The sequence below is a fragment of the Hoplias malabaricus genome, chromosome 2, assembly GCF_029633855.1.
Source record: "Hoplias malabaricus isolate fHopMal1 chromosome 2, fHopMal1.hap1, whole genome shotgun sequence".
NCBI lineage: Eukaryota > Metazoa > Chordata > Actinopteri > Characiformes > Erythrinidae > Hoplias > Hoplias malabaricus.
In genome coordinates, this window is record NC_089801.1 from 67,029,701 (window position 1) to 67,053,586 (window position 23,886).

General features: G+C 42.7%; 2 protein-coding genes across 4 annotated transcripts in view; both read left to right on the forward strand.

Moving 5' to 3' along the window:
- Positions 1-135: 135 nt before the first annotated feature.
- Positions 136-14,665, forward strand: as3mt (arsenite methyltransferase). Of its 3 annotated transcripts, none has more exons than XM_066659850.1 (11): positions 136-355; positions 485-566; positions 3,957-4,084; positions 4,427-4,577; positions 5,199-5,335; positions 6,154-6,223; positions 6,418-6,499; positions 7,361-7,492; positions 7,654-7,796; positions 8,741-8,857; positions 13,359-14,665. In XM_066659850.1, the coding sequence occupies exons 1-11, from the start codon at positions 333-335 to the stop codon at positions 13,461-13,463; spliced, it is 1,170 nt and encodes a 389-aa protein (XP_066515947.1). In that variant the 5' UTR covers positions 136-332; the 3' UTR covers positions 13,464-14,665. The 3 variants fall into 3 exon arrangements, with proteins under 3 accessions (XP_066515947.1, XP_066515949.1, XP_066515948.1); XM_066659852.1 differs by having other exon boundaries at positions 137-355; positions 530-566; positions 13,359-14,664; XM_066659851.1 differs by having other exon boundaries at positions 138-355; positions 527-566; positions 13,359-14,663.
- Positions 14,666-17,989: 3,324 nt separating this feature from the next.
- cnnm2b (cyclin and CBS domain divalent metal cation transport mediator 2b) overlaps positions 17,990-23,886 on the forward strand; it is a 34,432-nt gene continuing 28,535 nt past the window's right edge. Inside the window, exon 1 of the mRNA XM_066659716.1 lies at positions 17,990-19,654. Within this exon, the coding sequence (XP_066515813.1) occupies positions 18,106-19,654 (1,549 nt within the window). The 5' untranslated portion in view covers positions 17,990-18,105. The remainder of the gene's footprint in view (positions 19,655-23,886) is intronic.

Consider the following 23,886-nt stretch of genomic DNA (forward strand, 5'->3'; position numbering starts at 1 on the left):
TGTGTGTTTTTTTCCTTTGTGATAATTCATTTGAAAACATTTTCAGACTCTAAAATGACATTTATATGTTTGATTTTATTTGTGGAACATTAGACATGCATTAAACTAGTTGAACCAACAAGCTAGACCGTGGTTTAACTACAGCCTCTTAACAAAATTGGTCAAACTGATAAAAGAATGAAACTACAAGCCCGTGTGAGCGTGGAGACTGTTGAACCTTATCCTGTAGTTGTGCAACATGAAGAATGGTTGGACGCTGATATGACCTAAAGATACAGCCAACGACCATAAAGCGGCGCAGAGAACAGTTCAACGGGTTAAATCTGCCCGACATGGCTGACACGACAACGCCCAGGTATGTTGAGCTACTTTGAGTTTATAATCACTAAAACTGGACATAGGATACTTGAGGAGTTTTAACCTGTTGCTAATGATCCCGACTGCTTTGAGTTACCTGTAAACCTGGTCTCCTCACTTTCTTCAGAAATGCTGTAATCGTTTCTAACCCGGGCACCTTTTCCTTTAGCAGAAAGGAGGTCGGGGCAGAAACTCACGACCACGTTAAGGTGAGTGAGAGTTCTGATACGGAACCAGAAGTGTAATAAAAAACCCTCTAGAGGCGACGTGGAACAAAACCTACAAGCTTTCTGATCAAACATTAATGTTAAACACACAACTGTTTTCGGTTGACAGTTACTCAGCTAGCAAAACTGTATCGACTCACACTCGGGTTGAATCAGCCACACCGGAACAAAAACACTCGGCTCGATGACGGCACGGTGAATCGGCGTGGTCTCGGTCGCGGACCGATATTTCTCTCCCGAGTCTGGGAAACTCCCGGCCCAGGTTCGGTACTGCGGTAAACTTGGTTTCATAGTCGACTTTCGTTTGACATTCGGAATTCCACTTTTTTTTCGCCAGTTACCAAACGTATATTCACCGGTACAGCTGCAGCTTCCTGATGTAACGGGGAATAAAATGACATACATCCTCTTTATTTAATAAATAGTGTTGAGATTAAGCCAGAAACGCAGTCGATTATCGTTGTTTTGGCCCCTGTGCCTAGCTTCAGCGTTAGGGACCGTCGCACAGTTCCCAGAATAAACGCATAGCGTTTAATGTTACTGTCCATATATTAATCTATTTCCTAATTGTATCTAATGATGTCACATCAACTTACATGTACACAATTTTATTCATTACATATCACTACTAAGGCTAATTGTGGTGAAAAATTGTGTGTGTGTTTTAATGATTACTCTCAAGTTACAGGACCAAATGATATCAAAACAACTGAACTTTTCACAAAAAATAAGCCTTGTAATGTGTGAAGAATAAATATTTGTATTGTTCTGTGTTGGTTTGGCCTCATTAAGTCTAATGACATGAGATATTAATAGATTTATATGGTTATTTTATTCATTCATTCATTCATTCATCCATTCATTATCTGTAAGTGCTTATCCAGTTCAGGGTTGCGGTGAGTCCAGAGCCTACCTGGAATCATTGTGCGCAAGGTGGGATTACACCCTCGAGGGGGTGCCAGTCCTACACAGGGCAACACACACTCACACCTACGGACACTTTTGAGTCGCCAATCCACCTACCAACGTGTGTTTTTTGGACTGTGGGAGGAAACCGGAGCACCCAGAGGAAACCCACACAGACACAGGGAGAACACACCAACTCCTCACAGAATAAATATATGTACTTTTTGAAGTTGTTTTGATATCATTTGGTCTCATAACTTGAAAGTTTAATAGATTTATTTGGTTTTTGAATTCATTAAACACACACAATTTTTCAACAAAATTAGTTTTAGTATGTAAGGAATAAAATGGTGTACATTTGTAAGTTGATGTGACATTATTAGGTACAATATGAAAAGATTAATATTTGGATAATAACATTAAACGCTATACGTTTATTCTGAGAATTGTGCGACGGTCCCTAACGCTGGAGCTGGGCGCAGGGGCAAAAACAGCGATAATCGGCTGCGTTTCTGGCTTAATCTCAGCAAGTACAGTTTAGTAAATACAGGCGATAGATGTCATTTTTTGGCTTCTTTTGTTACATCAGGAATCTGGAGCTGAATATGCGTTTGGTAACTGGCGAAAAAAGTGGAATTCCGAATCTCAAATCAATGTCGAATATGAAACCAACTTTACCACAGTAAACTAGACCGAGTGTTGTGGCTGAGGCGCGGTTCAAATGACTCAGCACATTTTAAAATCTACAATTATAATATAATTAAAAATTTCCCTAATCAAATCTACAAATATGTACACTTGAGACATATCTGACAGTGTAAATAGTTTTTACAGCCCAATTCAATGCAATGATATAGTAACTGCTTTTCATACAACCTTGAAACAATGTAAACATACGGCAGTTGCAGTATATACAATCAGTAAATAAAATCAATCAATAAATAAATAGAAAATGCATATGTAACTTACATTTGAAATAGGTAGTGTCATGATTTCCTAAATCCATTTAACATTCAAATACTGCTTTTCAAAGAAACATAATTGGTTTTACACCCTAAGAACTGCCTTTTACATTCAGACTTTTCTTTAAAAATGTTTATGTACTACACTAAGGCCATATAACAAAAAAAAAAGGGTCGCAGTGGGTCCAGAGCCTACCTGGAATCATTGGGCGCAAGGCGGGAATACACCCTGGAGGGGGCGCCAGTCCTTCACAGGGCAACACAGACACACACACACATTCACTCACACACACACTCACACCTATGGACACCTTTGAGTTGCCAATCCACCTACCAATGTGTGTTTTTGGATTGTGGGAGGAAACCGGAGCACCCAGAGGAAACCCACGCGGACACAGGGAGAACACACCACACTCCTCACAGACAGTCACCCGGAGGAAACCCGCGCGGACACAGGGAGAACACACCACACTCCTCACAGACAGTCACCCGGAGGAAACCCGCGCGGACACAGGGAGAACACACCACACTCCTCACAGTCACCCGGAGGAAACCCACGCGGACACAGGGAGAACACACCACACTCCTCACAGACAGTCACCCGGAGGAAACCCACGCGGACACAGGGAGAACACACCACACTCCTCACAGACAGTCACCCTGAGGAAACCCACGCGGACACAGGGAGAACACACCACACTCCTCACAGACAGTCACCCTGAGGAAACCCACGCGGACACAGGGAGAACACACCACACTCCTCACAGTCACCCGGAGGAAACCTATGCAGACACAGGGAGAACACACCACACTCTTCACAGAGAGTCACCCGGAGCTGGAATCGAACCCACAGGCCCATCTGTCCATCAGTGTAGTGTGCTAACTGCCATGGCTATCGCCTCACCAGCCGACAGTGCCAACGTGCAGCCGGAATTGGGCCAGATGCAGGGTGCCTCTTTTATGCCGAGCCTGAGTCAGAATCGGCCCAGATCTATCTTGCTAGCTGGGTAGTGGCATTAGGCTTATGTACAGTCTAATTGCAATTAATTACACATATGTAAAACCATTTTACTGAAAATTCATTGCCTACACCCACATATCTTTTAAGATCACACAGTTTACCATAGTAATGAAAAGCTTCTGTTGAATCACATTGGAAGTCGTTATGCTATGTTCTAATGTTTAGATTCACATGCTTTTTTTTATTGTGCTTCAAGTTCATTTAATCTACCTCTGTCAAATTGTTCTACTCTATCGTAAGTTTAAAAATATATACAGTAGAAAAGGTGGCTGTTAGTTGTGAAACATCAAAATGAAAATACTAAGAAATTAACTTTACACATACATACTCTGAATGTCACTTAAAAGAAATCCCATACACTCACACACTGCAGTGCTGAAATTCAACATTGTTTAGTACATTCATTATATGCAGAACATTTTAGGTGCCCCTTAATTATAATTCTTCCATGTTCTGATATGTCACTTTGAACTTGTGTTTAAGGATTATTATGGGAAAGTACTCAAGAAGACCTCAGATCTGAAGAGCAATGCCTGTGTTCCTTGTGATAGGCCCACACCCCCCTACATCAAAGAAGCTCTGGGTGAAATTCACCCCGACGTCACAGCAAGGTAACGTTTTGTCTACACTGATGTATAATTATATAGTAGTTCCAAAAGACAGTTTTCCAAGATGAATTAATGTGAATATGTAAGATTTGCACATACCTTGTTGGTCGCACCATCACAACACACATCACAGGCACCCTCTCAGTGTCACTGCAGTGCTGAGAATGATCCACCACCAAAAATAATAGCAGACGCCTATATTTACTTTGGTGACACAGGTGTTCACTTGTACAACTCAGCTTTTACTGTACAATCTCCTTAAAACAATAATTGTTAATGTAATGGGATATTCTGTCTGGAACGCTGCTCATGAGCCTAAGGTGATGATGCACAATTCAACCTCAGGTACTTTGGCTGTGGGCTGGTGGTTCCTGAGTGTGTGGAAGGCTGCAGGTTGCTTGATCTGGGGTGTGGCAGCGGCAGGGACTGCTACATGCTCAGCAAGCTGGTGGGGGAGAATGGCCATGTCACTGGAGTGGATATGACAGAAAATCAGGTGGGTCTGGTTAATAACGTCAACTATGAGATTATGGTTACGGATAGTGATATAGTTATAATTCACCATGTAGATAATTACTGGAAAACATTATGACGTCAGCACACTTTTTAGCTATTGGTTTTACAGCGCCCTCTGGTGGAACTTAGGCTTCAGATAGGTTTTGTTCTGAGGCCCTTAAATATGTGAATGCAGAAATGTGTATCTTTAAAATTTGACACATGGGTTTATATACATCAGTGATTAGTAACTGTTGTGTCTCTGGAACACTCAAAGTGACAGAATTACAGACTTTAAACATAAAATAGCACCTTGGTTAAACTAAAAAGTGCATCCAAAACAAAAAATATAGAGCTGCGTGTTAGAAAACAACATAATTCTTTATAAGAAAAATAAGTTTAATAACACAATCATATTAAAGAACAGTTTTTAACACAGTTATAAAGAATATTTATTAGCTCCACCTCCAGTGATTTCAAGACATTTAGAAATATTTGCCTTTAATTATCATAAAAATAATAAAATTGGAAGGTTTATTTTATTCATTCTGTTATTATCCAGCTGTCATATAAGTCAGACCCTGTCTTTGAGCTTGACTAATCAGAGGCATCTGTCTTACAGCTGGAGGTCGCTAGGAAGTACATAGATTATCACATGCAGAGGTTTGGCTACAAGAAGCCGAATGTGAACTTTGTTCATGGGTTCATTGAGGCCTTGAGTGAAGCCGGATTGGAAGAGGAGTCTTATGATATAGTAATGTAAGGCTTTTAAAAACACATCTTTATTTATGTACACACATAGGAAGTTAAACAATAAATATTTTTACAGCTACAGATGGTCTGCTGGAGGGCGTGCCACATGATTTCTTAAGCCCCTTTCACACATGTCTTGTAACTCCGAACTTTCTGGACTTCACCCGGAGGAGCTGTGTGTGTGAACACAAATATCTGTAACAGATTTACTGACGTTATCCGGACACCTGGGTGATGTCCGAATGAGCCCATGTGTGAATAGAGCTGGTCATGTTCCAGAGAGGCCCTTGCCTACACCACATGGAACATTTCCAACTGTGAGAACTCGAGTGACATGGAAAATCTCCAGCTGTATTCTACATGGGTGAAAGGGCTACTCTAGAAAATATCTGGATCTAATTCTCCTGACTTTTTCCAGTGCATTTGGGAAAACCGAATCAGTCACTAAAACATTTTATGTCAAAATATAGAGGCGGATATTTTATTTCCTATGTTTTCTAGTCAATATACCACAAGGTTTAAACACCACAGCTCTCCCTGTCTAAACAGCTCTGTTCAGTATGACGGGTTTAAATGCCTGTTCCTTTTAAATGAGAATGAGCCAGAGCTCAGTTCGGTGTGAGAGCCACTTTCAGCTAAGATCCCTTTCTGCTCCGTTCACGTTTTGTACTCTCACTGTGTGTTTTTATTTACTTCACAGTTTATGTTTTGGTAGAGGCAGATACAGATCCAAGCCAAGAACCGTAGAACTTGGATTTATTGGAGTGTAATATTTTGTACCAGTGTTTCTGATCATGTAGAGACACTTTTTTTTCTCCTGACAGATCCAACTGTGTACTGAACCTTTCCCCAGACAAGACCAGTGTTCTGAGAGAGACCTACAATGTGCTGAAGGTATTTTGTGTTCCATACATGAAAAGCTGTAGTCTTTGTAAACATTGCTATGTACCATAAGCCTCCTTCATATTCAGCCAGCCCCAGACTGACATTGTTTTCCTGAGACTTTAACGCTTGTGTAACATTTTTGTAAGAATAGGATTGTTTGGCAGGTCAGGGTGAAATGGTTAAATGTGTTTGACTGTTTTCAGGATGGAGGGGAACTGTACTTTAGTGATGTTTATAGCAGTTCCAGGATTTCAGAATCGCTCAGAAGCAACAAAGTATTGTGGGGTAAGAGAATAACCAATGAAGTATTAAATCCCATCTAACATATTAATAAAATGTTTATTGTACACTGTAGGGAGTATGTTCCAATCATCATTTACTGGGGACTGCCCTGATCTTATTATCACAAACTATTATCCATCCATCCATCCATCCATCCATTATCTGTAAGCGTTTATCCAATTCAGGGTCACGGTGGGTCCAGAGCCAACCTGGAATCATTGGGCGCAAGGGGAATACACCCTGGAGGGGGCGCCAGTCCTTCACAGGGCAACACAGACACACACACACATTCACTCACACCTACGGACACTTTTGAGTCGCCAATCCACCTACCAACGTCTGTTTTTGGACTGTGCGAGGAAACCAGACCACCCGGAAAAAACCCACGCAGACACAGGAAGAACACACCACACTCCTCACAGACAGTCACCCAGAGGAAACCCACGCAGACACAGGGAGAACACACCACACTCCTCACAGACAGTCACCCAGAGGAAACCCACGCAGACACAGGGAGAACACACCACTCTCCTCACAGACAGTCACCTGGAGGAAACCCACGCAGACACAGGGAGAACACACCACACTCCTCACAGACAGTCACCCGGATGAAACCCACGCAGACACAGGGAGAACACACCACACTCCTCACAGACAGTCACCCGGATGAAACCCACGTGGACACAGGGAGAACACACCACAACACATTTTATCCTGCAGCTTAACCTTCTGTTTATTCTTATAGATACTTACAGAAACATAACAGACTTGATCTCGTTACTTACTAATGCGTTACTGTAAAGATGTTTTGTAAAGAACATTTAAAAGTAAAACTTACACGAGTGTTTTGTGTGCCTCATTAAGGTGAGTGTCTGAGTGGAGCGCTGTGGTGGCAGGACTTCATAGGATTGGCTGAAGAGGTTGGATTTTGCACGCCCAGACTGGTCACTGCAAGTGTTGTTTCTGTAGGCAATGCAGAACTGGAGAAACTTTTGGGTAGGAGAGTCATTGTCACACTTTTTTTTGCTGTTGTTGTTGTATTAATAATAAACTATCATGGTTTATTTGTTTCCACCTGTGTGCAGTATTGTCCCAGATGATATTTTCTTACAATACTGTTACTGTGTTTGACTGGACATAATGCAGATTGTTTTTAGGTGACTACAAGTTTGTCTCTGCCACGTACCGCCTCTTCAAGTTACCCAAGAACTCAGAGAGGAAACCCAGTCTTGTAATTTATAATGGAAACATTACCGGCTCAGAAGAAGATCTTGAGTTTGATGCTCAGTATGCTTTTAAGGTATGTATATAAATATCTTTCCATATGCAGTCAATATTTTTGGTATGAAGAAATAGCTTTAAGATCAAGTGCAATTTAATCTTATATATATTAATTGAATAAAGCCATTGTTCAAAAGATTTACCAGAAAATACCTGGCTACAGAGTACTGCAGGGTTAATTTAGATGTGTAAAACTGAAGATCTGAAGATGGGGCAAAGATTGGTCTAATCTTATTAGATTAGATACACTACAGCAGGTAGTGTTGCAGTCACACAGCTCCAGGGACCCACTCCATGTGACTGTCTGCGAGAGGTTAGGTGTGTTCTCCCTGTGTCTGCGTGGGTTTCCTCTGGGTGCTCTGGTTTCCTCCCACGGTCCAAAAACCCGCGTTGGTAGCTCTGGGTGACTGTCTGTGAGGAGCTTGGTGTGAGGAGTCTCTTTCTGAGACTCATGATTCATATACAAGAAGCTGTCAATCATTCATTCATTATCTGTAATCACTTATCCAGTTCAGGGTTGCGTTGGGTCCAGAGCCTACCTGGAATCATTGGGCGCAAGGCAGGAATACACCCTGGAGGGGGCGCCGGTCTTTCACAGGGTGACACACACACACACACACACACTTAGGGACAGTTTTTTTTTGAGTCACCAACCAAAAATATCCAGCTGACTGTGTCCTGTGTCCACTGATGAAGAACTAGAGGATGCCTGGCACAAATTGTGCAGCAATAGATGAGGTACTATCTCTAAATTTACATCTACAAGGTGGACCAGTGGGGTAGGAGTGTCTCACAGTGGACAAGGATTGAACATGTGACCTCAGTGTTGTTTGTGGCCATCAAACATTCAATGCAACCAACATTTAGTATGAAGGCTTTTCAGAAGTGTAGAGGCTGGCGTTGAGCTCCGGAGGGCAAACTTCCTGTTTGGAACCCCCTGTGTTCTTGTGTGATTATCTGCAGGTGAATGAGGTTTTGGTGGTGGATGGAGATATGAGCAGCATCCTCAAGAACTCAAGGTTTTCTGAAGAGTTTTCTTTTCAGACTTTGGCTCCAGGAGCATGTTACACCACACCCAAGGTAGGTCTTGATCACATTCTTAGCTTAGAAATCATTTGGACTGTCAGATCACAAGGCTTTAGTGTGTCATGTTTGTGTGGTCACTAGTGTTCTCTGTGTCCTTACTGCAGCCGTCACTGAGGTTAGTACATGTAAGGCAGGCACCAATCAAAATGGGCAGATTTGTGTACAGCCAGTTGATCCACTGGGCAGAGGGAATAGTATTAGGACATGATTATGAATAAACACTTACTTATAAATTGAACTTGTCATTATCATGTATTGTGTTTTTAATCTGAATCTGATCCAATCTAGAGTCTGAGATTTAGCTCATTTAAAAAACACACTTGCAGCCAGGCACCTGTAGAGCAGATCACACAAGTCTGTCCCAAATGAGGTCATGTGATTCATGCATCTTTGAGGTCTTTTGCCCTGTAGGTCTGCATGTTTTATATGTCAACAAAATGTTTTGAGTTTGAGGGGGCTCCATTTTGGACAGGTCTGTAGTGTCATTGACACAACGCACTAAATAGCAGTTCCTAAATGTGAGTAAAAGTGTACATGAGTGAGTTACAGCCTAGTTCCTTGAGGTGATGTGCATGTAAACATGTTTCAGTCCATTAACATGAATTGGGTAAAGCAACTGTTTCTACAAAATTGATATGGTTATGTAATTCCTTTAAAAATGTTGATATTTATTTGACATTTAAATGTATTCTAGGATTTTATTTGTTTCATGATTAATTGATTGTAATTTCTGGCAATTTAATACACACACAAAAAAAAACAAGAATACAAAAGCCTCAGATTATTGAAGAAGCACTATATACAAAAAAAAACACTGTATTGAACAGTTGGTGTTGCCCTCGTCTCAGCAGTAAAAAGGATTTAATTAAAAAAATCTGATTAACAGTGGTAGTGTTATAGTTCTGCTGGATTACAGTTAAACTGTTGTAACCTGATACTGTTATGAAACTTTAATGTGTTAATTTTATTATGTTTTGGTTAGGAACCAAGTGCAATAAAAGTTCAGTGTTATTTAATCTGATCTAATTGCAATTGCTTCAAATAATATATCTGGAAGTACTTAGCAATAGCAATTTAAAAAAATATATTTCCTGAGTTCAGGGTTTACTTGAACCTTATCTAATATAATTCAGTCCAATGAAATACTGGTTCAAAAGGTCCACAGAAGATTACACTGCTGGAGGAAACAGCAACTTAAATTTTAACTGTGCAAAATGAATGCATGGAGCAAAGTTTATATGTATTAAAGATAACCACTACCAGTGTTTATTAATGAAGACGATTCTCCTTAATTCTACAATTCTACAACGCGGACACAGGGAGAACACACCACACTCCTCACAGAAAGTCACCCGGAGGAAACCCACGCGGACACAGGGAGAACACACCACACTCCTCACAGAAAGTCACCCGGAGGAAACCCACGCGGACACAGGGAGAACACACCACATTCCTCACAGACAGTCACCCAGAGAAAACCCACGCGGACACAGGGAGAACACACCACACTCCTCACAGACAGTCACCCGGAGAAAACCCACGTGGACACAGGGAGAACACACCACACTCCTCATAGACAGTCACCCGGAGGAAACCCACACGGACACAGGGAGAACACACCACACTCCTCACAGACAGTTACCCGGAGGAAACCCACGCGGACACAGGGAGAACACACCACACTCCTCACAGACAGTCACCCGGAGTAAACCCACGCGGACACAGGGAGAACACACCACACTCCTCACAGACAGTTACCCAGAGGAAACCCACGCGGACACAGGGAGAACACACCACACTCCTCACAGACAGTCACCCGGAGTAAACCCACGCGGACACAGGGAGAGCACACCACACTCCTCACAGACAGTCACCCGGAGAAAACCCACGCGGACACAGGGAGAACACACCACACTCCTCACAGACAGTCACCCGGAGAAAACCCACGTGGACACAGGGAGAACACACCACACTGCTCACAGACAGTCACCCGGAGAAAACCCACGTGGACACAGGGAGAACACACCACACTCCTCACAGACAGTCACCCGGAGAAAACCCACGTGGACACAGGGAGAACACACCACACTCCTCACAGACAGTCACCTGTAGGAAACCCACGCGGACACAGGGAGAACACACCACACTCCTCACAGACAGTCACCCGGAGAGGGACTAGAACCTACAACCTCCAGAGCCCGACCTCAAAATGAATGTGTTTAGATTACATGGATAATACAACATACAACCAACTTCTTAGGCTGAACTTTGTAGAAAAATATCTAGATTGTAGATTTCTTTGATAAAATGAAAGCTGCAATAAATGCAAAGGGAGAACATATTACAAATCTAATACTTCATTTAGTTTTTTTTTTTTTAATTACATACCTTTATATAATGGCATTTTTGACAGATAAATAAAGATTAATGAAGCTTCCTCAGACATTTGCACTGTTTTGTATGTCCAGTCACTACAGTTTGTTAGCTAAGTTCAGCCTGTCCTCCTACATGAATGGGAGTTTGTTTTGCTCATCGTAAACCAGTGGGAAACCCAGCCTCAACAACAGCCATAGACACTCAAGGCCAAACAGCTGCCTCAGAGCCCTGCAGCCACGTTAATAACCTTCTAACCAAAGAATGTCACCTTATCAGAACCGCTCACGGTCACACAGCCTATTTAGACATAAGAAGCAACTGTTTGGAGTCGACTCTATTTATAACCGCACATAAACATGTTCATCCTTCAGTTTTATCTGCAATATGAGCTCCAAAGAAAGTGTCACTTTATTCTAGGTGAAGTCAGCACAGATGCATTCTGACCTTGATATTAATTTGCTCCAGTAGTTATAGTGGAGGCTGCAGTACTTCCAAAGGATCTAAGATAGGGAACGTTATCCATAGAAAGTACATCCTGGTGCACATAAAACTCTGTTGGATGCTGAATGCTAAAACGGGATGCTATTGGATATAAATAAAATTTGGTGTTCCCCAGCTGTCAGGTTTTGGATTGAGTTTTTCTACAAAAACATGGCCGTTCAGTTTAGAGGTTTCTACTTCAATAAACCTGTAATTAATAAATGTCATAGAAATGGACAAAACTTCTGCTCCTTGCTCTTCACTCCTGGGCTCTCACGCTGAACTGAGCTGTGACTCATCCTTATTTAAAGGAACAGGCACTGAAACCAGTTGTTGTGAACAGGGCTGTTGAGATGGGGAGAATGCTGCTGTGCTGTTTGATCCTTGTGGAATTTTGACCAAAGCGTGGGGTAAAATATGTCCCCTTTTTAAAGGAGAAATAGGTGCTTTATGTTCTTGCTTTTTTATGTAGTGTGTAATAATTTATTCTGCTGCAGAATAGTCATATATTTCATGTTAATGCAAACAGTTCAAAGAAACACTGATCAGTAAAGGACTGAAGGAGGTTTTTGGGTACACACTTCTATATCTTAAACATGCAGTCCATGTAGTTACTAAATAATTAGCCTTAAGATATAATAAAGGAATATAGAACAACAAAAGTTAATGGAATTATCTTATTAATATTAAATTATTAAATAAACATACATTTAGTGTCTTGTACTATATTGTAAGCGTTGTATTATGCCTACAACAACACCATTGTTAGCTGGATTTGCATCAGTGATATCATTGCACCAAGCATTTTTGTAATTTTGGAATGAAATCTTGGGTTTTTTATTTGGAGAGTTCTCAATCTTTAATATAATCAAAAATGTTTAGTCTAGGGTTCTGCAAATAGTGACACTGCAAGACCCTCTGTGTTGCAAAATGAGTCTGTGGCTAAAACACATGGTCTTTAGATGTAATGGACAGACCTTAGTCCTTTTAAGTGTCGTTTCCAAGCCGTCTAGTGTGGTTAGCTAATACCTATAAACACAGATGTGTACCCATGACTCTTCATGGCTTATTGCTTTATTTGATGCTAGTGGACACTGGTTTCCATTTTGTAACTGATTTCATTTTTGTTGTTCTTAAACATGAGGTTAATGAGCTTTCTTCATTTTCCTTTGGAACAGTTGAACATTGATTTATGACTTTTTTAGTAGGAGCCATGAGTGTGAGCCTAGCGGTGTCTTATCTCGGTGATAAGCTGATAAACTGTTATGTAATGGCATCTTCCTTGTGCCGGACGTGTCAATAATGCCTGTTCCATGTCTTCTTTGTGGACTAAAACCAAAAAGACATGGGACATGAAACAGCTGGGTTCTGAAATGCTGATAGTCAGTTGCTGAGGTGACGTTTATACGGATCCATTTGAATTTTCTTTAAAAACCCTGATAGAAGAACCATAAATGCTCACTCACAATGAGGCTTGCCTCATTAAATCAAGGACACAGTGTTAATGAGTATCATTCAGCAGTGCACTGTTCCACTACAGCAACGTATATATCTGTAACACCATTCTTCTCTTATCAGAGCTGCTAAAGCTCAACGAAGCTCTTTTTCCACTGAGAAATGATCTCTTTCCTCTCCTCAGGTCAGGAGTCTGGATCCCTTTGAACTGACTGAGCGATCAGACGCTGCTGCTGTGCTCCCTTCCACTGGGGGGTGCTGTGGTCCCCAGAGCCAATCCTGCATGTAAAAGTATAAAGACTGTGTTATTTAGTCTTTGAATGGATTAATCTGGATTCATACTGATTGTATTTTGTCCTGGCAGGAAATAAGGGCTGTTAAAGTACTCTAATTGTTTACAGTATTATACAAATGTATTATGTCTCAAAATCAAACTAAGATCATATGTTAAACTTGTATATGGCAGCACTGTTGAGGCATAATTTCAAAGTTTAACACCTTGAAAAAATATTTATATGTATTTTATTGTAATATGTATTAATATGTTAATTTCAGCAATTACATGCATACATCCATATAATTATATTAATTATTTTATATTGCTGCGATTATTAGTGTAATATTATTTGGGTGCTTGCAAAGAATAAAGCATACATCAGCTATGTACAGTTTTGAGTAACACTGCATGATACGTTTTTTTTTTGTCAGCATAATAGCATAATAATAATTATTATTAATGATAATTAATATAATAAACAAAATAAATGACCATCTAAAAAGCAGTGTTAAACATTGTGTATATATATATATATATATATATATATATAAACCTAACTTTTACCCTGCATTGCTTTCCACAGTAAATCAAATGTTAACCGTGCAGCTGTTCGTAAGCATAATTCATCTGAATCAGATTAGAAATGAATCACAGATGGACATCAGTGTAGATCAGATTTGTGTGTAATGTTATGTAATACATATACATTCCTTGTGCCATCTCCCTGTATTTCATAACCAGCATCAGCTGTTGTCTTTGTTTACAGAGCAGTCAGAGCAGGTCCAGTATTAAGGATAGAATGAAGGGAAGAAATGTGCAAAATGCCTCCTGATGATCTGAGATGGTGTCCATCCCAATGGTGGTGATGGCCAAAAAAATTAAGGATATTCATGACCATATGTGAAAATTAACGAACGAACAAATGTAGGTGAATATAAGGAGACGTCTTTATTGACTGTACTTAACTAGGAATAAAGGTGTGATTATTGATTGGGAAATACACATCCATCTGTATTTTACATATTGTTTCTCTCCATTTAGAACTTGTATGTTCGTTTTTGTGGATTTTGCGTTTTCTACATCATTTGAACATAGCAGGTGTCCTTCACATTGTGATAAAACGTCATCATGAATCGACCATTAGAAATGCTCCATGGCTCCATAAATAAAATCTTTTTACACTTCCATTGAAAGTCCTTCTCCTGTAAAGTGGCATTTTTGGGAGATATCTGTTTTACTTGGACAGCGACAACGTACCTGAGTGATTGTGACTGTTTCTACCCACCTCTGTTTATTGTACAGTGTTTTGCATGGCTGCCAAAACATAACTGACACATCAGCGACTTTGTTATCTTCTAAAGACACTAAAATCCTCAGAGCTGAGCATCTGTCTCAGTTCCAACTGTACTATATTACTTTTGATGTTACCCTCACTTGAAGAGATAAGCAATAACCGAGCTATTGAGCTCACAATCAGAAGAATGTCCTTTGGCTCTCATCGACCATTACCAACATCCAATGATTTTTACTGCTGTTTGGAGATTGAACTTTTAATCTTCTATCTTAGAGGGGCATGTCATCAAGATAACACTGGTCATATCGGCATAAATGCTAGCTACAAATTTCAACTACTGTAGCATGTCCACATTCAGCTAAGAGCTTCATTTGGAGTAGTGCTGTGTATCACTGAATCCCAACATGAGGATTTGTAGCCTCCAGGCAAAACCATTTACTTCAGGTTGAATGAGCACATCATAAATGAAGTTTCACTTAACTCTTCATGCAGATGCTAGTGGAAACTACTTTGATCATGGTTTAAAAACATTCTCTTCAAACGCTGTGATAGAAGAATCTTCACTTCTGTTTAAATCATGACCTCAACAATTGTGATAAATACACAGTTATGTTCATTTAAATGTTCTTTATGAATGTCCTCTGTGAACTAGAAACCACAGTTGTTTAATATTATTATATTCAACCTAGGGTGGAACGGTGGCGCAGCAGGTAGGTGTCGCAGTCACACATCTCCAGGGACCTGGAGGTTGTGGGTTTGATTCCTACTCTGGGTGACTGTCTGTGAGGAGTGTGGTGTGTTCGCCCTGTGTCTGCGTGGGTTTCCTCCGGGTGACTGTCTGGGAGGAGTGTGGTGTGTTCTCCCTGTGTCCACGTGGGTTTCCTTCGGATGACTGTGAGGAGTTTGGTGTGTTCTCCCTGTGTCCACGTGGGTTTCCTGACGGTGCGCCGGTTTCCTCCCACTGTCCAAAAACACACGTTTGTAGGTGTGAATGTGTGAGTGTGTGTCGCCCTGTGAAGGACTGGCGCCCCCTCCAGGGTGTATTTCTGCCTTGCGCCCAATGATTCCAGGTAGGCTCTGGACCCACCGTGACCCTGAACTGGATAAGCGGTTACAGATAATGAATGGATGGATGGATATTCAACCTATCATGCCTGACAATGGACAAGTGTAATGTGCTGTAGAATTGTACCTCAGGTGAACAATGGACTGTATGTTTACATTTTGTATTTCATTTTTAATATATTTGATGAAGCTTTTAAAAATATGGATGAATGAGTGAGTTATTTTTTCTGTAAAACCTGTTGCCCCATTTGTTCTGAAAAATGATTAATATAAGAATAAATTAAATAAAATCATTTTTTTGAAAAAGCTTTCTTTAGATTTCACATTTATTTCTAACCATTTATATAAAAAGGCAAGGTCTATCTGATTTTCAAATGTACAACAATGTACTTATTAATATGCAAACTGCTTCAGATATATACTTATATAGACTATTCTTCTCAATGATAAAATGTGTGTGTGTGTGTGAGAGAGAGAGAGAGTGAGTGAGATATACTTATGTGTTGGTATAGCATGTACCTCACAGATTTTATTAAAACATTCTCTCAGAATGATTCAAAAGTGTGTCTCACGTATGACACAGTGACCCATGACCTTTGTGTGCATTTTATGTGAGAATTTTCTGAGGCATTAATCTCATTAGACGTCTGGTTCCTGTCACCACCATTGTAAAACCTTCAGGCCAGGGAAGTTTCCTCAGAATGGAGCACTTCATATCAAACCACACTGAATGACAGGCTTAAACCCCTAGAGTGAAAATCGCTAGACATTGAGTGAAATATGCAGTAAAAACAAAAGCTGAGCACTTGTTCCAAAGACAGGAGCAGGGATGGACTCAGACTCCCAGGGTCTCTGGAAGGTTATAAATGTAATGAACCAATCCTGTGAACTTGTAGGGCGGGGTTCTCCAGGTAAGCTTGAACTGCAGGTCAGTGACAGCGGTGGGCGGAGACAGGTCAGGCTACTTGCATATTCATAGATCTGTAGTACGGAATAAACGCATCATCAGATGGTGGACCTTAGTCTAGACCTGGACTGAGTGATGGTGCTATCTGAATCCAGGCCTTGGATTTTGATATAAATAAATGAGAAATATATTCATAAAATATTATTTTATTGGTGCAGTTGTGACAGACAGGGCGACTCAGTGGAGCTGCAGGTGGTGTTGCTGTTCAAACCCCATCTGGGGTCACTGTGAGGAGTTTGGTGTGTTCTCCCTGTGTCTTCATGGTTTTCCTCCAGGAGCTCTGGTTTCTTCCCACAATGCTAAAAACACATGTTTGTTGGTGGATTGACCATTGTCAGAGTGACTAGGTGAGTGTTTGGTGCCCTGTGAAGGACTGGCGCCCCCTCCAGGGTGTGTTCCTGCCTTGCGCCCAAAGATTCCAGGTAAGCTCTGGACCCACCGCGACCCTGAACTGGATGAAGTGGTTACAGAGAATGAATGAATAAAAATGTACTTGTTGCCCATGGCTGGTCCACTAGAGATTGCAAGATGTATAATAAGGACAATTAAATACAGAAAGCTGAAGATTTGTGGAAGAACGTCATGGATGATGTGTTCCTGAAAGTGTGGCATTAATCAAAAGCAGCAATGAGAGGTGCCACCATTAGAGAAATCACAAAACATTAGGTTTGGACTTCTGTTTGGAGGCCCTCTGTGAATTTAAATTGAACAGCTGTGTCATAGAATGAGAGCTAAACCACTTTTAAAGCATTAGGGGATTTGTTTTGATAAAAATCTTTTTTTTTTTTTTTGGATGAACAGATATGAGTTTATAAGAATTTAAATGATGACTAAGTAGGGCTTTAACTCCGCAGTTAAATGTGGACCTACACACGCTTAAATATTATATTTTTTGGACTATATAAATATATATATATATGTATAAAAATTAACGGTTTTACAGTGTTGCCTCAAAAAAGTTAAAAAGTCACGAGGAAACTTCTCTCGGCGCTCATTTGAATTCAGCGTGGCTCATGCTCACGCTGATTGGCTGTTTCGGTTGTCCGTTCTCCGCCCCCTGATATCCCTGCGCTGTGATTCGCCGGTGGCGCGGGCTGTGGGCGGGGCTGGACGCCAAGCACGAGTTTGGCGCTGCAGTGAGTTCAGTTTGAGCGGCGCGGCGTCGTGGAGCGCAGGGCTCCTCCGTGCTGCAGCTGAGGACATGAAGCCGCGCTGCCATTGGCTCTGACTGCTGGGGTTTCTCTCTTTCCGCTCCCTTTTCTTTTTTTTTTTTTTTTTGTTTTAAGCCATTTTCATTCCAGGCGGCTCTGTGCCCTTCTTTCTCCTCAATGGCCGAGGGGTCGGTGCCAGGAGCGGCAGCGTCCAGCAGCGCGAAAATGGCGTCACTTCTCCGGGTGCGAGTTCTGAGCCTCATTTTCTTGACCGTGGTGGGCGCCTGCTTAATTGCCCCTACGAGGGGTAAAGAAGGGGGAGGAGGAGGAGGGTCTGGAGAACGAGCAAGAGCCGGAGGAGGAGGAGGAAGGGGAGAGGAGACGGTCATTATCGGCCTGCGCCTGGAGGACACCGACGACATTTCCTTTATGGATAAGGGCTACCTGCGCGTGAGCGAGAGGTCCCGCGTGAAGCTGCGCGTCTACGGCCAGAACATCAACAACGAGACGTGGTCCAAGATCGCCTTCACGGAGCACGAGCGCGGCCGCGCCGTGGGCCACACGCTGGACGGATCCCCGGGCGTCGACAACAAGAGCGAGGAGGAGTCGAGCGCGCAGCCGTGCGGCATCAGGACCTCGGACATCCTCATCCTGCCCAACATCGTGCTCAGCCGCAGGACCTCCGGGGTCGTGGAGATCGACGTGAAGCCGCTGCGCAAGACGGAGCGCAGCAAGGCGTACTACCTGTGCATCGCCACGTCCGCGCCTGCGGGAGCGCGCGACCCCTGGACGGAGAGCACGTGGATGTATCACGAGGGCGACGACGCGGTGGTGATCGTGGTTGAGGAGAAGAAGTTCCTGTTGCCTTTCTGGCTGCAGGTGATCTTCATCTCCATGCTGCTGTGCCTCTCGGGGATGTTCAGCGGCCTCAACCTGGGCCTCATGGCGCTGGACCCCATGGAGCTCCAGATCGTGCAGAACTGTGGCACGGAGCGTGAGAAGACCTACGCACGGAAGATCGAGCCGGTCCGGAGCCAAGGGAACTACCTGCTGTGCTCGCTCCTGCTCGGCAACGTCCTGGTGAACACCACGCTCACCATCCTGCTGGACGACATCGCGGGGAACGGCCTGATCGCCGTGGTCATGTCCACCATTGGCATCGTCATCTTCGGCGAGATCGTGCCCCAGGCCATCTGCTCGAGGCACGGGCTGGCCGTGGGCGCCAACACCATCTTCCTGACCAAGTTCTTCATGCTGCTCACCTTCCCGGCCTCCTACCCCGTCAGCAAGCTGCTCGACTACCTCCTGGGCCAGGAGATCGGCACCGTGTACAACCGCGAGAAGCTGCTGGAGATGCTGCGCGTCACGGACCCCTACAACGACCTGGTGAAAGAGGAGCTCAACATCATACAGGGCGCGCTGGAGCTGCGCACCAAGACCGTGGAGGACGTGATGACGCCTCTGCGCGACTGCTTCATGATCGCCGCGGACACCGCGCTCGACTTCGGCACCATGAGCGAGATCATGGGCAGCGGCTACACGCGCATCCCCGTCTTCGAGGGCGAGCGCTCCAACATCGTGGACCTGCTCTTCGTCAAGGACCTGGCCTTCGTGGATCCGGACGACTGCACGCCGCTCAAAACCATCACCAAGTTCTACAGCCACCCGCTGCACTTCGTCTTCAACGACACCAAGCTGGACGCCATGCTGGAGGAGTTCAAGAAAGGTGAGGGGAGGGGTGGGGGTCGGGTGGTGGCGTGTGATTGTGTGTATGTGTGTGAAGCACTCTTGCAAACAAGGTCTTTATAGCACGGAACAGGGTTCTTTGAGGGTACACTAGCAAAAATGCGTTTGGATACATCCAGGACCTGTAACCACATAACCACGAGTCTCTGATACTCCTGGTTCTGTTTACAGCCAGTTCTTAACTGCCGCCACTGATGGAGCCAGCGTGAGTGCCACACGTGCCTTGGATCTGCTTCTGTAACAAAAGACGTAGCAGCGTAACGCGCTTCCAACTCCTGCGCCTTTTACGCATCATGAACCCTCGGTTCATGTCTCGTAATAGGATTACGCACGTTCAACTCCAGCGCCTTTTAAGCACGGTGCGTAACGACCACACGTGATACCTAAGAGGAGCCCAAGCAAAATAGCTACTGTGCATGTCTCAGCTTTACTCCCTGCATGTGTAGTCCACATCAGGACTTGTCTTAGAGCGCATATCTGTCTGGAGGTTGGATACCTAGCATTTGGCGTTCAGTTTCTTGACCTTTGAACAGCTTGGTCACACTTTCTTGTAGGATCCGTCTATCCAGCTCCATCCCTTTTATGCACGGTCTGTAATGATTATTATCTAACGACATAAACACCACAGACATTGTGTAAATGCACTGATGTGTTCTCATTGTTTGCCATATTACAGAGTACAGTGGAAGTGCAACTCTCTTGATGCTCAGTTTGTGGTGCACTGTTTCTGCTTTGGAGGAGCATGCTCTCAGCTGTCACATCTGTTAGTGTCTCTTGTTAGAAAGGCAGTATGGCATGTCTCTGGCAGTGACCGGTGTCTTGTAGAGTCACTGTTTGCATGAGACAGGAATATATTATTTGATTATATATCAAACAAGGTTAATTTTCTAGGTTGGTCAAGATGAGAAAAGGACTGACCTACACAGCTACTCATGATCTCACACATACCTGTAGCTTGAAATGTATTTTAGTGTAAGGATGGCACCAGAGAGTATGATATACTCATTACCAAACTGTACATATCTCACTTAAACACACTGTATTTGTGGTCCTTGTTCAGGTAGTGAGTTTATGAAGTTCATATATTTATTTAACCCTAAACATATGGAGTCTTAACCGTGGAGTGATGGTCAGGATGAGTTTACATCATCCTGGAGACAGGAGAGGCAGCGTTGGTATTTAGTTTTGACGCACGAGCCTCAGTCAGGTGTCAGTCTTAAAGGGGATCCCCCATCATTTCAAAGTTATTGGTTGAGATATGAAAATAGTTCAGAGTTTATATATATAGTAAATGTGTCTAATGGTTGATTCCTGTTACCACTGCTGTGACTTAAGTATGTTCCACAAGAATGTCTAATAGTTAAAATATGTAGAAATTTTGAAATATTGGTGGGATTTGCCTTTACTATATAATGAGATGAAGCACTCATCCTGAAAAACTAAACACCTACAAAGAGCATCATAGAACACATACTGAGCCATATTTAAATAATTGTTTATATATTCAATGTCCATATTGTCAGCTCCATTTACTATATAGTTGCAAAGTTCTCAAATTAGAGACTGTAGTTTATTTATTGCTCTGCATACTTTCTTCGATCGCATTCACCCTGTTTTTAATGATCAGGACCCCCACAGAGCAGATATAACTTGGGTGCTGGATCATTCTCAGTGCTGCAGTGACACTGACGTGCTGGTGGTGTTGGTGTTTTAGTGTGTGTGTTGTGCTGGTGTGAGTGGATCAGACACAGTAGTGCTACTGAAGTTTGTAAAGCCCTCAGTGTCACTGCTGGACTGAGAGTAGCCCACCAACCAAAATATCCTGCCAAAAGCATCCTGTATCCACCGATTTAGCTGTGCAGCAACAAGTCTGTGCAGAACTATGGTCTCTAACTTTGCATTCAAAAGATGGACCAGCCAGGTAGGGGTGTTTAATAGAGTGGCACTGCTGTGACACCGCTGTGTCTGATCCACTTGTACAGGTGCAGCACTTGCTCACACACACACACACACACACACACACCAAACACTAAAACACCATCAGTTTAGTGTTAGTGTCACTGCACTGCTGAAAATAATCCACCAAACAAACCATGCCTGTTTAGTGAGGGTTCTATGGGGGTCCTGAGCGTTGAAGAACAGAATTTGCTAATTACTCCTGTATGGTCAGTGGAGCTGTGAATATAAACAATGAGTGTAGATACAAGAACGTCATTTTAATGTTACAGCTCATTGGTTTATACTAGTGCTGGGCAATTAATAGAAATGTAATCGAATCGACATTCAGAACTTCTAATTGACATAAACTTGTCTATATTGATTATATCAATTATAAATTTTTTAAAAATTGTTATGTCCACACTGTGTGTTCAAGTACTGTCTCTTTAATACCACATTACCATACTGTAGTCATGTGATTCTGCCTCTATCTGCATCATGGTGGAGAACCTAAACGCTGAGGCCCACCGAGCGAGACGATCCAAAGAAAAACACAGCGTCTGTGGTTTGGACGTGCTGTGTTTTGACTTTAATTAAGACGACACTGAACAAAAAGAAGCCAAATTTAAACACTGAGGGAAAAACGGTTTCAGTGACTACAGCACAATCACACACCAAATATAAACAGAGCTCAGTAAACAAGAGAGGATCAAGCTCCCAGCGACATTAGAAAAACTATCCCAGCTTTAACACTGGAGCATATTTACAGCACACGCCTCGTCACTGAACGATGAGGGTCAAAAATAGAGAAACAAAATAATCATTCATTAATTGTAATAGTGGTAAAATGTACATTAATCGTGATATTGATTTGTGCTCATATCGCCCAGCACTAGTTTATACATAACACATTCACTTGGTGGAGCTCAGTCACACCCTCAAGTCAGTTCAGTGCATCCATGTCAATGTAGACATCTAGTATATATGATGTGCATGAGAGGCTAACCATTGTTGGACCCCCTGATAAGTGATGCCACTGAACACACTGATATATTGCTGAAAGGCAGTACACAGAAGGTCAGGATTGTGCTGAAACGATGTGTTTGCCTTGTGTGGAAATGATGTTCACACTGGATTCAAATAAACTCAATGCTTCAGTTATATTCACTCAAGGTGCTGAGGGTCTCCAGAAAGTTAATTGAAAAAGAGGTTTACATTGCACTATGAGTTTCTCTCCTCTGTTCAAAGTAAAATTCAGAGCTGTTGTGATAGCAAGAGTTTCTCATGTTTTTCTGGACGCTTGTCTTGGGCAGGATTCTCACACTCTGTGCTCAAGGGAGTTGAAAAGCTTAACATCTTGTAGAGAATCAAGTCTGAAACTTTGGAGTCAAATCTCGATTTCCCATCCCTCTCTTCAGTCGGATTTTGTTTGTGTGTATGTTTTACTGGCCATCACCTTTGTTCGGTGTTAATGTTTACATGTCTCCCCCCTGAATCTGAATCCATTAGAGATTTGTGGGAATAGTGCAGCTTGACTAAGGTTATCAGAAAGGTCATCATGTCCAAGAGCCTCTCTCTCTCACTCGCTCTCATTTACTCTGTGCCTTCTTTTTCTCTTCTCCTCTCTTTATTTCTCTCTCGCTCTCTATCTAACTCTCACTATCTGTTCTTTTCTCCTTCCTTCTCCTGGTTTACTTCCTCACCCCATGCTTCTCTCTCTCTCTCTCTCTCTCTGTATATATACATTTACCTGAATGTTTTTCTTTTGGTCCCCATCTGTCTGTAAAGCAGGGCAGCACGGTGGCACAGCAGGTAGTGTTGCAGTCACACAGCTCCAGGGTCCCAGTCCCGCTCTGGATGGCTGTCTGTGAGGAGTTTGGTGTGTTCTCCCTGTGTCCACGTGGGTTTCCTCCCACAGTCCACACACATTTGTAGGGGGATTGGCGACTCAAAAGTGTCCGTAGGAGTGAGTGTGTGTGTGAAGGACTGGCGCCCCCTCCAGGATGTGTTCCCGCCTTGTGCCCAATTATTCTGGGTAGGCTCCGGACTCACCGCGACCCTGAACATGATAAGGGTTACGGATAATAAATGAATGTTTGTAGAACATTTCAAAGCCTCATTTTCTTAACTCATTGTTTTTCTAGAGGGTTCCCATTTGTTTAATTGGTCACTAAAATCCCACAATGGGGCAGCAACAGGTTTTAAATATGCTGTAGCTTCAGAATGTGACATGCAGTATGTCGAAAATGGTCACTTACATAGCAACATGTGCTC